Source organism: Oryzias melastigma, linkage group LG24 (genome assembly GCF_002922805.2).
Source record: "Oryzias melastigma strain HK-1 linkage group LG24, ASM292280v2, whole genome shotgun sequence".
NCBI classification, from domain to species: domain Eukaryota; kingdom Metazoa; phylum Chordata; class Actinopteri; order Beloniformes; family Adrianichthyidae; genus Oryzias; species Oryzias melastigma.
In genome coordinates this window covers 11,188,517-11,202,607 of record NC_050535.1, presented here as the reverse complement: position 1 = coordinate 11,202,607, position 14,091 = coordinate 11,188,517, and the positions used below count along the sequence as shown (strand labels likewise).

The following is a 14,091-nucleotide window of genomic DNA, read 5'->3' as shown; positions in this document are numbered from 1 at the left end:
TTGCAGTTCTTTTGAGGCATATGCAGCCATCTTGAGGGACATCATGAAAATAGCATGTACTAAAATCTTGCATGTAATAAACATATTGTGAAGTATTTGTAGGGATAATATGGGCTACGTGCACTGGCTCCTTACTATTGTTAAAGTTGCACATCCAGGGTGTGCAGGTGATGCCCACTGTAACAGCACTAATGGATTTCCAGTGCAGGGCAAAACCCTTTTAAGATTTAATTTATTATCTATTTAGTGAACATGTTACTCCATTTTCCCTAGAATGTGTCTCTTCTGGATCTACCACTGCTGAACCCCTAGGCTGGCTAATAGATGAAAGCATACATGTACATGTATATATATTTTTTTAATGTATGTGCTTATACAAAATGAACTGTTGTCTCAAACAATTATTCAAAATAAGAAGTCTATTAAGTTTATTTTAAAACTTTTTTATTTGTGAACATCTTATTGAAACAACAACTAAATGAGCGATGCTGGTGAAAGTATTACTTCATCCATGTGATGTAGTCTTGAGGTTGAGTCATAGCAACTGGACTTCAAAATGTCTTCTTTTGTAACATTTCGCTGCTCATCCAAGTAGCTTCACATGAATTGTCCCTGAATTGGAAAATCAAACCAAACAACAATATCAATCCCCACAATTTCAAAACAATTGTGCACTAGCTGAGTACTTTTGAAAGATTTTTCCAGACACTATGATTCTGAAAGCTGACCTGAACCAGCTGTAGAAGAACGCATAGATTAAAGGGTTCAGCAGAGAGTTTGATAGAGCGAGCCAGTTTAGTGTTTCAATGACAGGGATCTGTGGAGGAGTGACAAACAGAGGCTGAAAAACAACACAAATGAAATAAGGAGTGAGACATAAAAGAAACACTCCCATAACAATAGCCAGAGTTTTTGTGGCCTTTCGCTCCATCTTACTGACTTCTGCTCCACACTTTGAGCTGCTGGCGTTCTGGATGCTGTTCACCTGTTTTTGTGCTACAAGGAAAATTTTGAAGTAAATGCAGAGCATTATGACAGCAGGAAGGTAAAATGAGAAAACAGGTCCCAGAGTGTTAGCCACCACAACATCACTAGAACAATTCTCCTCACATGAGCCTTGACTGAATCCAGCAACTGTAATGGTGATCCCAATAAACACAGAGATTCCCCAGCTCACCAGGATCATGATGGCAGTTACTTTAGCTGTGATATTTGATACATACGTCAAAGGTTGACACACAGCATAGTATCTGTCAATGGAAATGCAGCACAGGTTTAGAATAGAAGCTGTACACAGAGTGATGTCAAAGCTGTCACGAATTTTGCAGAAAAACTCCTGGCGATGCATACAAGAGCTTACGGTGACCGCCATGCTGGAGGGGAAGACGAGAACGCCAACCAGCAGGTCAGCCACAGCTAGAGAAAGGATGAGGTAGTTAGTGGGAGTGTGGAGCTGCTTGAAATAAACGATGGATGTGATTACAAGAAGGTTTCCACATGATGTGACAAAGGACAGAAAGCCGAGAAAAATATACAACAAGGCACAAACATAAGAAGGGTTACTCATAAATATATACGTGCCATTTTGTAAAGTATAGCAGGGATGTATGTAGCTAAGAACATAAAAGCCAATAAAATTATCCTTTCTGTCTGAACTGGTCATTTCTCCCAAATCAACCTGAAAGAAAAAAGAGTGTTATTAATTAAATCCATTGTTCTGAAATGTACCAATTTACTTGCCTCAGAAAATACACGTTTAATAAACAAAAGCACTGACCTCTGGATTCAATGCTGTGTGCAATGGTGCTGCAGATTTGCATTTATAAATTGTTGCTGTTTCCATGGTCCAGACGGTCTTTCATCATCCATTGTATCGTCCAATCAAACTCTAGCTGTAACACACCTCTGTGGAGCAACACAATATGCCCCTTGGATAGCTTGTTGCAAAGTTGTGTGTACACTGTTTACATTTCCAAATGTATACATGAAAGTACATGAAAAATGAGCTCATGTAATAAATGGAAAGTAAAGAAAATTGAAGATCTACTTCAATTAAAGTAGTCTTTTTTGTGTTTTTAAAACATGGTCTTGTAGCATTTTTCTAATAATAGAAGACCTATATAAAAAAATCAGGATTAAAACTGGGTTTTACCAAAATGCAACTTTTATAAAAGTAAGCATACGTGCGATCTATGTATCTGTGGGACTGACCACTGTCCCAGAAATGTTTCAAAGTCAGTATTGAGCTTAAATGAATGGAGATATTTGTTTAACACCCACTAGTCCAGGACTTAGTGAAGCCTGCCACCTTTCTTGGGAAAAAATGCCGGCTATACCAACCTTTGTCTCCGAAGTTGGGACCACTCGTTCACACCATTTATCGACAAGAACAGGGGCTGCTTGTTTTCCCACTGTTGTGTTTACAGTTGTGTAGAACCACGGTGGCCTGAAGCGGAATTGATACCAATAATCCATTGTAACTGCTCTCTCGTTTTGACCCTCAAGAATGGTTCACATGTGCCAAAGGGAGAGCCATCGTGCTGACTTGCGGAAGTGATAGAGGCCGGCTGTCGCCCTCTTGTGTGCCGGCTGGGTATGGCACAGTGTAAGAAACAGGGAGCTTTGATGTATTTTTTTAACACAAGATGCCTTTATTCGAACATTTGTGGCACAAACACAACACAAGTAGGACTTCGTGTATGGGGGGTCGCCTGTGCTTGGGAGACTGTGTAAGGGAACACAATTTGTGGCTGGACCCTCAAACAAATGACCAATGACACTTTCTTGGCAGCAGCATGATCAAGGTCGTTCTGTCTCCCAACTCACAGCTTTGATCCAGTAGGCTAGGATGATTGTGGTTTCTTCCTCCAAGGCGTCTGGTCTCTCTGGTTCACAGGAGCTCCCACACTCCAGACTGCAAAGAAAGTTTTCTGGTGCGTTGATGGAGGGTTGACCACCAGCATGCTTGATTCTGAGATAGAGCTCGAGTCTTAGGCGGTATTTATGAAATTATGTATTTTAGTAGCAGTTTTTATAAAAGCATAATTGACAGTAGCAGTATTTATAAAATTACCAATGACAGGAGTATTTATAAAAGTATTAATGACAGTAGCAGTATTTATGTAAAGACAATGCCCAAACAAAATGTGCATTATCAGAAATGAATGCCTGTCATAGAGGCCTCAACCGTCTTCCGCTTTGCACCGGATGGTTGCTTCCACGAGGTGCAATAATTTCAGATAATGCACACTTTGAAGGGCATTATCCCACTTTTACTATGGTCACTCAGAGACAAAAAACAAAATTCAAGTGTTTAGTACTGTTTAGATCGCTTTTTCACAGAAAACTTACTATTTGATGTGCGGTGCGGCGCGTTTCAACTGTAACTTGACAGCATACCGCTGAGCTGACACTGACCTCAACTGCCGCAGCAAAGGAAAGCGAGATATATGCCAATTCATGATAATAGATGGATTGTCTTAATTCACACCCAGCAGCCAATCAGAATCGAGTATTCACTCAGACCATGTATAATAAAGTAATAATGACAGTAGCAGTGTTTATTTACATAAGTGTTTCAGTCCCAGAAAGATTGTAACACCCCCCCACCCCCAGCTGTAGGTTTTTAGAAAGTACAAAAACAAACATAAATCACAAAAATCAGCCTTTGTTGCCATGTTAGTCCTAAAAAAATCAGTTATTGGCATTTTCTGAAAATTTTATTATTAACTGCGTGTTTGCTGAGTGACTCTGAAAGATTTTTCCAGACATTATGATTCTGAAAGCTGACCTGAACCAGCTGTAGAAGAACGCATAGATTAAAGGGTTCAGCATTGAGTTTGACAATGTGAGCCAGTTTAGTGTTTCAATGACAGGGATCTGTGGAGGAGTGACAAACAGAGGCTGAAAAACAACACAAATAAAATAAGGAGTGAGACATAAAAGAAACACTCCCATAACAATAGCCAGAGTTTTTGTGGCCTTTCGCTCCATCTTACTAACTTCTGCTCCACACTTTGAGCTGCTGGCATTCTGGATGCTGTTCACCTGTTTTTGTGCTACAAGGAAAATTTTGAAGTAAATGCAGAGCATTATGACAGCAGGGAGGTAAAATGAGAAAACAGGCCCCAGGGTGTTAGCCACCACAACATCACTAGAACAATTCTCCTCACATGAGCCTTGACTGAATCCAGCAACTGTAATGGTGATCCCAATAAACACAGAGATTCCCCAGCTCACCAGGATCATGATGGCAGTTACTTTAGCTGTGATATTTGATAAATATGTCAAAGGTTGACACACAGCATAGTATCTGTCAATGGAAATGCAGCACAGGTTTAGAATAGAAGCTGTACACAGAGTGATGTCAAAGCAGTCTCGTATTTTGCAGAAAAGGTCCTCATGATACATACAGGAGCTTACTGTGACGGCCATGCTGAAGGGAAAGACGAGAACGCCAACCAGCAGGTCAGCCACAGCTAGAGAAAGGATGAGGTAGTTAGTGGGAGTGTGGAGCTGCTTGAAATAAACAATGGATGTGATTACAAGAAGGTTTCCACATGATGTGACAACAGACAGTGAGCCGAGAAATATATACAGCAAGACACAAACAAAAGAGGGGTTACTCGTGAACATGTACGTGTCATTTTTCATGGTAAAGCAGGGATGTATGTAGCTGATCATATTATCTGCCCCAGTAGCAAACTCTGTGTTCATGATAGAAGTCTCTGCAGATCCAGTCAGGAATAAACTGTAAGAGAGGGAAAAAAGTTAGAGTTCCCAATACAAAGATCACAGAAAATAATTTAGTTTTAAGTAAAAAAATAAAATATCTTTACCTGCTCAAGAAGAGAGGGAAAAAATCTGTTTCCTTTGATCGCCCTCTTTCCTTGCACTTGTGTTGAGAAGGCTGGGATGAGGTGTGTTTTAAAATCCCATTCTCATTTCCATATCTGACACAATTTTTTTTCTCATCCAATCAAATGTGTTGTCTCTTTTCCTTGTTTTTTAACTGCAATAGTTAAAAAAAAAATATGAGCTGTTGTTTAAGATTTTTTCCTAATGTCAACATACTTTCGATGGTAAAGTTTAACTTCATCCTCAGTAAAATATCTGCTGCTGGTTTAAACTTTATTTGTACTCTAAATGTAGTGTACTATTTACTTAACCCATAATTGTCAAAGTGAAAGCTAGAAAATTTAATGGCAACTTCATCCTCCTTCAAGTTGTAACCATTGTGTTATCTGATAGGGTCCAAATGACCCCAGCCGTGTTATCCCTCCCATGACATATGTGAACAAATCAACAGGATTTCATATCTCCTACTGACACCAGTGAAAATCAAAAATCATTAAAAAAAAAAAAAAGAAAGAAAAAAAATATCAGCCTGCTGTCTTGTGAGGTCCAAGTCCCCATTCTCAATGCCAACATACCTAGAATGGCACAAGGGTAAAGGTGGAATGGATACAAACAAAAACAAGCAAAAATAAAGATATAACTGGTATTTTTTTTACCAGTAATTATAAATGCTGCCTGCTTTATCGGCAGTGTCCTTGTAACTGAATATTATACTTTAACCTGTGTGTGGGAACAGCTATTGCAAGAAATTCACATTTGGAGTAAAAACTTCTGTTTTTGTCCGTTAAATGCAGCTATCTTTTGATTTTAAAATCAAAGGCTCTTTTTCTATTTCATCAATGCCTCCAAATATGTTTGTTTTTTGTTGACTTTGCAAGAGTTCAATTTAGCAGTCATTTTAAGAAAGTAGCGGGTGTATTTTTGATAAGTTATGACTTTACGTGTCAACAATGAGTCATATATGGTGAGAAGAATCCTATAGTTTTCTAAAGTACAACTTTTAAAAGAATCAGATTTTAACAGTGGCGGGCCGTGCATTTCACACCTAGGCCTTCAGTAGTGCTCCATCTGAATCAATCCAACCCTCATTAACTATTTTATGGCAATAAAACTTCTAGTGCAGGTACAACTGCTACACACACACCAAAAGCATAAAAAATAACCTGATAAAATTTCAATATTATGTAGGGAGAATATTATGCAGGGCAGAATCCGTGCGTTTCGCAGATGGAAAGTGTTCCGTGGCTGAGCTGGAAAAGGCTGCATGCGGGAATTGTTCTGGTATTCCTGAAGCCTCTTGTGGTCCAGTCCTAACCCTCTCCCTACCCCTTCATTTAAAGGAGCTTGTGAAGTGCAAAGAGAGTCTGAAATACGATTTTTAATATCCTGCCCTCCTAGCTGAGGATACAGAGCCCTCCGTCGCGAGGGTAAACCGTGTTGTGCTGTGCTGCAGAGAAGCGTTTTTCTTCATGTGGGTGTGCTCTGAAGCCCAGAAGTTTACTTTTAAATGTAAGTAATTAGTTTTTGCTGCAGCATGACATTTTTATAGTAATACAACCACTGTTGTTATGTATATTTAACTGCTGGAAGCTGTGCGCTAATCCTAGCTGAATGACAAGGATTGGTGACGTCATTGAGCTAAAGTGACGTCCAAAATCGGAGACACTATTTTGACATAACTCTCCATTTGGAGGGCTAAATGTAGGGGTAGGGAGAAGGGAGGAAATTAGATTGGGCCATGTCTTGTTCAAAAATAATTTGATACTTAAATGTGCAATGCAAGTGGGCTCTTAAATACTATCCACGTGATCAGCACTGAACACTTGAAATTATCAACCCTATTTAGCTTTATTTTTTATTACTAAACAATAAAAATAAAGGATGCATTTAAACTGGCCTACTTTCTAATTTCTTGCTGTAAATTATTTTTTTGCACTGCCTTTTTTTTAGCAGCATATTGTGTTGTGCATCCTGATTGGCTGTTGATCTTGTCAATCAATTTCCTGCATTTAGCTTACTAAATCTACACGACTCTTTGATCGTGAACAGATCTTTTTTATTATCTAATACTAGACCTACATGTGTTTTCCTATGAATGTTTAAAATTTGAGAGTGTATGCAAGAGAGAAAAGTGTGAAATGTTCATGTCTGTCAGAGAAAAGTAAAGTGTGTAGTGAGGAGCTTTACAGCCTTAAAACTCTGTAATCCTACTTTGCAGATTTCACTTATAGTAGGTTATTTTTCAAATGTAAACCTAGCAATAAACAAGGGAACAATGTACTTTTAAAATATTGTTTAAGATTTGCAACAAATCTGCATCTACAAATTACTTTTGACTAACATAAACAGCAAAAGAAGTTGAAGAGTCTTTGATTTGTTATTGCAAACCATATTTGTAGTTTTTTTTTCTTGTTATAGATTAGTTTACATTGATTAATTAAATTAAAATTAAAATGTATCACTTTATTAAATGAGCATCTCTGCCACTCACCACCAGCTCTAAACATAACACGGTATTACAGCATTTTGGCCCGTCCCGTAAGGTAATAAGAGCTGCAGTCAAAGCCACGTTCTAAAATCATTGAGTAATTTAACCCAAGTGCTGCTTAGTAATGAAAACAATGCAGTTCTATGGTTTATCACAGTTTTAAATTAGTTTTTTATTATAAGATTGCAGTGCTCAGTTAATACTTGATGCTTTGTGATCCATTTCTGCACAAGCTTTTAACTGTCTTTAATCGACATGCCACTAGAAATGCTAAACTGTAATTAAATAAAGATGTTTAAATTTAATTTAAAAAAATTGTGACTCAGACATTTACAATCAAAATCATTTTATTAATGCAACTGAAGCTATCTTTCTTACAGCCTCACTTCAAAACAGAGTAGTGTTGGTATGATTACCCTGAAATATTTTTCCAGAAATGATCATTCTGATAGCAGATCTGAACCAGGTATAAAAGAAGGCGTAAATGAAAGGATTCAGCATTGAATTCGACAAAGTCAGCCAGTTTAAAGTCTCAATCACGGCAACTGGAGTTTCTTCGTATGTCAGAGGTTGGAAGATGATACACAGGAAATAGGGGGCCCAGCAGAAGATAAACACTCCCATGACGACAGCCAATGTTTTGGTGGCTTTTCTTTCCATCCGGCTCACGGTCGTTCCACACTCTGAGTTCTGACATGTGGTGCTCTGTATACTTTTTACCTGCTTCTGTGCTACGAAGAAGATCTTCAGGTAGAAGCTCAGCATGACTATCACTGGGATATAGAAAGAGAAAACACATGCTAGGGTGGTTGAAATCAGAGCGTCGATCAGGCAACTCCCCTCACATTTGCCTTGGTTAAATCCCGCAACTATGATGCCAATTCCGATCAAAGCGGAGACTCCCCAGCTCGCCAGAATCATCATCCCAATGACACGGTGACTCATTTGACTCCTGTATGTCAAAGGTTTACAGACTGCATAATACCTGTCAAGAGAAATGCAGCACAGGTTCAGAATCGAAGCTGTGCTCAGAGTCACATCAAAGCTGCCGCGCAGTTTGCAGAACAAATCTTCCTGATACCAACATGAAGTCACAGTGACAGTCATGCTGGACGGAAAGACGAGGACGCCGACGAGCAAATCAGCAACAGCAAGAGACAGAATGAGGTAGTTGGTGGGAGTGTGAAGCTGTCGAAAGTAAACAATAGATACCACAACGAGGAGGTTTCCACATACGGTGATGACGGACATTAATCCCAGGAAAATATAGAGCGACACACAGCTGATGGAAGGCGGGTTTGCAAATGTTAGAGCTGCATCATGTAACTCATAGCAGGGATGAATCACTTTTACAGACTTGTTGGCGATCAGCGCTGATTCCATCCCTACAGATCTATGCACATAAAACACATCTCATTACTTCAATAACTCTTTCAACAGTAAGCGTGATCACAGAGTTGCTGAAAACAAACAAAAGTCAAAGAACATCTGCAGTGAGTCCTATTTAAAGATGGAGACTGCTGGTGGAACAATATGTGTCCTCCTTTGTCTTCTCCTGCACCAATACAACCAACTCCATATTTAACCACTGAAATCATGCATAACCAACATGACTCCTCAAATCAGATGAGAAGCCACCCCCACCCTCATTTCCATCTCATTTTAATGAACAGCAGCACATATTTTTATGTTTCATTTGAAATGTTTTCTATTAACCATCTATATACATAAACTGTGTATTTTTGTATCTTAAAGAAGGGAATAAACATGGAAATCTTTTAAAAATAAATACATATGATTTACTAACAGTTGAAAATTAGGTGGTCTGTAGTTTTGTTCAATTATGAATGAAAAAATAAAGCCTATCACTTTTTTCTCTTAATCGATATTTATTTGGTATGTGAAGAATTCAATACTGAAAATATTGCCACAGTGCAACTGTGTTTCAGTTGACCCATCAAAAACAAAACAAAAAAAAAAAACATAACTAAAAAGCTTAACCCAAGATAAGAAGAAAACCCAGACGTGTTAAAAGAAATGGGCTGTACAGTGATAGAGGGGTTGGGACTCTGGCCTCACAGTGAAAAGGCCCTGGTTCGTCCCAGCTGAGTCCTCTCAATGTGGGGTTGGCATGTTCTCTTCATGCATGTCTGGGTTTTCTCTGGGCACTCTGGCTTCCTCCCATAGTCCATAAAGATGCTTCATAGGTTAGTAGATAATTCTAAAATTGTCCTTAGGTGTGAACTGGTGCTTGGTGGATTTCCAAAAGACTGGGGTATTCTACTTTTACTCAACAGAAGCTTGTACAGGCTCCAGTAACTCCATGACTACAAAAGGGATTAACCCTTCCACTCTCCTAGGCTTGTTTACATTAAAAGTGGGGTCATCTGGACCCCACAAGACAGTGCACTGAACTTTTTTTTCAGTGAATGTCAATCTTTACTGGTGTCCAATGACAAAGTCTTGTCCACCTTTGTCATGGAAGGGCTAACACCTCAATGCAAGGGTGGGGTCATCTGGACCCCATAAGAGAGCACGAGGGTTAAGCAGGTGTAGAAGACCTGAGGTTAGGTGTTAGACTCGAGAATTCATGGGGGACCCTATTCCCTAAAACATCAAGGTAAAGCACAGAAAAGTCAGGGAAGTCAAAGTCCAGGTCTCGAGGGCTGGTGTCCTACATGTTTTCCTACATGCTGTTGTAGCTCCTTATTGGCTAAACACACCTGATCCAGATAATTAGCATCTAACAAGGCAGGATTTCTGGGAAACCAGCAGGAGAACAGTCCTAGAGGCCTGGAGTTTGACACCCTCCCATAGACAAAAAAGCAGATCTTCCACCAGGAAACAGCAGAATTCCACCTTCTTGAAACGAAGCAAAAGAAAAAACATCCTGTGATGGGAAGAAATGATGGCACTCAGCTGATCTCCAGTGAGCCTTCAGCCGAGGTCTGGGCACCAGCTGCCTGACTCACGACCTTGACAGCAGCACGTTTGGCTTCTGCCATATGTTGCTCTTTGGAAGTGAGTTGTAACAGTCCCCAGCTATCAAACGGATCCAAGCGACTGCATTGCTACCACCAGCGACACTCAAAACCAGAATGTAGCAACTCAGGCCAAAGCTAAAAAGTAAAAGGACAAACAGCAACATATGACATCCAACTTAAAGGGTTAAAGTACTGAGAATCGCCTGGCTGTAAAACCACAAAATCACTACACTCCTGTGACAGTCTTTTTGTGTGTGCAGGCAGGTACCTGAATTCTGTGTCAGAGGGTAGCAGACAGGAAAGTCATATTGTTGGGTGAGTGTGGTCCTTTGTGATGCTAATGACGCTAATTATATTTTTAAATCGAAAAATTTGTGTTTTCTTCAATTTGCTTTAATATTTGGATCTCAAGGAAGTAAATCAAAAACTTAAGTGGACTAAACTACTGCACCAAATGTTGACCATATTTGGCAAAACGGCATTTTTTTGATCAAGTGCTCTTTCTCTATACTTTTTCTGGTATTTTGCGGTTTCACTGTTTTGATGATTTATGTCTATAAATCTCTGTGTGGTCATCTTTACAGAAAGCGTCCAAGGTCCCACATTATTATATAAAACTATGATCGTGATCAGATTTTTGTTTTCATTCTATAATACTAGATTTGTTTTTCTATGAAGGTTTAAACTTTGAGAGTTTAAAGAGAAAAAAAGTGGGAAAATGTTCATGTTTATGAAAAAAGTGGATAGTGTGTAGTGAGGAGTTTCACAGCCTGACATCTATGAATAATGGTAAAAAATAAATGTCTACTTTTTGGATTTCGCCCATGGCAGGTTGTTTTTAGAACGTAACTCGAGCGATAAACAAGGGAAAACATATCACTACTATCTCTTTGATCTTTTAAAATAATTCAATGTGTCTTTTTACTTTAATAGCATTGGTATAGCCCAAAATGCTGCTAGCTGCTAACGCTATGTCTTCTCCACTTATGCCTATGTGTGTATGATATTTAGCAACTCTTTTGACTATTTTAGCTTTAATAAGTGTAATAAGTCTAATTTGGTTTATGCTTTGGAAATATACGCTTGGCTCTTCACTATTAAACAGTGGCACCAGCTAATGACCCTGAACCTGACCCTATGTGAACTGGAGGAGGTGCAGCAGGAAGTGATGCTAGGCAGTCAACATCAAGTTGCTTATTGGAAATCATTAATAACTCTCTTCACTATAATAACGTTTTCATTATTTTGCAGGTTTGTGAACAGAATTTCACATTTCTAGTCTTCATCATTTAAGTAAGGTGTAATGTAGGGCTGGGCGATATGGCAAAAAAATAAAATCACGATTTTTTAAATTTTATTTCACGATTTCGATTTTATCACGATATTTTTAAAATAAAATCAAATTTAATTATATTGATTTTAGTTGAAAGAAGTAAACATATTTTTGAACAAATATTTACATTTATTCGAATTAAATAGTTATCTATTAAGATTAACCTGTAAATATTGCAAGAATTGCGTCTTCTACTGCTACAGGTAATGCATTGCTGTCAAATGAACAGCTTCTAAATATCAGTGAGTTTTAATTTTTCCTTTGTGCTAAAATCCATAAAACAGAGCTTGTAAATGATTGTCACCCAAGACCAGAAATGAGGGAGATTGATGAAGTTTATAGCATGAATGACTGATAAAGTTTAGTAAAGTCCTTTCTCTATTAAAAACAGCTCAAAGTGCTAAATAATAATAATAATAATAATTAAAAAACACCATTTACCACATTTTAAAATGAAACTGAAACTTTTATTATTTTTGGATTACATACATGCTAAATAAATCTCAATTGCTTCAGAATTTACCTTCAAATAGACGATTTCATAGTACTTTGAGAAAAAGGCTCCAGCTAGCATCTTTAACTGATACAAAAAACATTTTAAAACTTGGATGATAACATCAAATACATCTGCCAAACTGTTAAGATTCAAAACACAGAGATAATAGCAGTAAATGTTTTAAAAAGTGTACATCCACAGCTCCTTTAACATCTGCTCTTTGCTGTGTTTATGTCACTGAGCAGAAAGCTAGCGTTAACATTAGCGCTGTTTATTCTAGTTGGGCTTTTATTCGGTCCGAACGACCAAGAAAGAACCTCAACGGTGACGCCATGGATTAAGAAAATTATGTGCAAACTCACTTACACTTCTTACAAGGGGAGTGCGACCGACGATAAGATTTAGGCTCTGACAGTAGCTAGCAAAAGCTATGCAAAGAGCTAGCAAAACAATGCAGCACCGTGCATCTTGACAGAACATTTTACGTGTTTCCTACATGAATTACCATCAGTTTTTGTGCAGGTTGAACGTTAATACGTGCGATTAACATCCGCTATGTTTAAAAACACGAAACATTAATAAAAACATACATTAAAGAACCAAACTAGCATGTCTGTCACAAGTTGCTAGCACCCACTTTAGCCTAAACTTTAGCACACAGTTCAAAGTTCTCAGCCTGATTTTTCTCTATTAAAATGTGATTCCTGTCCTGTGATGATTCCTCTCCATCGGATTATTTTGTTGTCAAGGTTTTTGAAGTGGAATGCAAGACACTGCGTCTCCTTTTGTTACTTTTTTGTACCTCCGTCATTCATTACTCCAGAAGACTCAATTCCATAATGACGGCGCACGCGACTCTGTCCCGTTGTATGTCACGTGACTTCCAAACAGGAAAAACACACCGGGGAGGAGGAGGACGAGGAGGAGGGGGAGCAGCAGCAGCTCGGATTTAAAGTCACAGCTGTCAACAAGCTTTTGCCTTCACGCTCTTGCAGCTTTTCGTAGAATATCGCGATATAACGATATCTTAAAAATGACATATCGTCAGCTTTGGAGATCGTACGACGGTTTTTTATCGTCATATCGCCCAGCCCTAGTGTGACGAAGATGTGCCCATTCATGATTGACATGATAATACATGTTAAGTGAAATTTGTTAAATCCAAAAATACTTTCAACAAATGCATTTTGCTTCATTCTTTTTTTTATTCAATTAGATACCATGGCTACAAATAGGTTATGTACAATGGCATGGTGTTTTACCCAATGACTACAAAGCCAGGGAATCAAACCAGCAACCACCTGAATAGTTTTCAACACATAGTCACCCCAACACAGTTGGGGTGACTATGTGTTGTTATTAGGAAACCACAAGCAATAACAGAACTCCCATAAAGGCCTGTTATTTACTCTTCACTGTGGCTCTAATTTGCTTATTTTTACCTTCAGGTTTTGTTCAAAAACTGTTGCTTAAATCAGTAATGTACTATTAAATGTGTAACTTTGGCTAAAAAATGTAAAATAAAGATGGAGATTTTGCTTTATTGAAGATAAAGTTTGGTTGATTTAGATCAGGGGTCTCAAGCTCAAATCAGCCGGGGGCCGCTGGAGACAGAATCTAGGTGAGGGTGGGCCGCATCAGGATTTTCACAAGAAAATCGCTGAGAAAACATTCCAATGTTCTTAAATATCTTTATTTTTAACACAAAATAATGAATAAATAATGAACGACGTGTATAGATCTTTGTCCGTGTTGATTTATATATATATATATATATATATATAAAAAATAAGGGTAGCTAATGTCTGTTTCTGAAATAGTTTATATTGAAGATTAAATTTAAGAAATATTGCTAGGGGGTAGAATTGATAAAGTTTTTTAAACTTTTTCCTTCTCCATTTCAAACTACATAATTGAGGTGTAATGTTTTTAT

At 38.2% G+C, this 14,091-nt stretch overlaps 3 protein-coding genes across 9 annotated transcripts; all 3 read right to left on the bottom strand.

The window, feature by feature from the left end:
- Positions 1-457: 457 nt before the first annotated feature.
- On the bottom strand, positions 458-1,843 carry LOC112157818 (trace amine-associated receptor 1). 7 transcript variants are annotated; one of them, XM_024290838.2, is made up of 5 exons: positions 1,778-1,843; positions 1,111-1,678; positions 941-996; positions 729-841; positions 458-612 (listed from the first exon to the last, which is right to left on the bottom strand). In XM_024290838.2, the coding sequence occupies exons 1-5, from the start codon at positions 1,841-1,843 to the stop codon at positions 552-554; spliced, it is 864 nt and encodes a 287-aa protein (XP_024146606.1). In that variant the 3' UTR covers positions 458-551. The 7 variants fall into 7 exon arrangements, with proteins under 7 accessions (XP_024146606.1, XP_024146607.1, XP_036066579.1 ...); XM_024290839.2 differs by having other exon boundaries at positions 729-817; XM_036210686.1 differs by having other exon boundaries at positions 941-1,678.
- Positions 1,844-3,676: 1,833 nt separating this feature from the next.
- Positions 3,677-5,917, bottom strand: LOC112157820 (trace amine-associated receptor 4). Its single transcript, XM_036210688.1, has one exon. It carries the CDS (start codon positions 4,714-4,716, stop codon positions 3,694-3,696), a length of 1,023 nt encoding a protein of 340 aa, XP_036066581.1. The 5' UTR covers positions 4,717-5,917; the 3' UTR covers positions 3,677-3,693.
- Positions 5,918-7,704: 1,787 nt separating this feature from the next.
- Positions 7,705-9,776, bottom strand: LOC112158157 (trace amine-associated receptor 1). The gene is made up of 2 exons (XM_036210404.1): positions 8,191-9,776; positions 7,705-8,118 (listed from the first exon to the last, which is right to left on the bottom strand). Exons 1-2 carry the CDS (start codon positions 8,726-8,728, stop codon positions 7,733-7,735), a joined length of 924 nt encoding a protein of 307 aa, XP_036066297.1. The 5' UTR covers positions 8,729-9,776; the 3' UTR covers positions 7,705-7,732.
- Between the last annotated feature and the right edge of the window lie 4,315 nt (positions 9,777-14,091).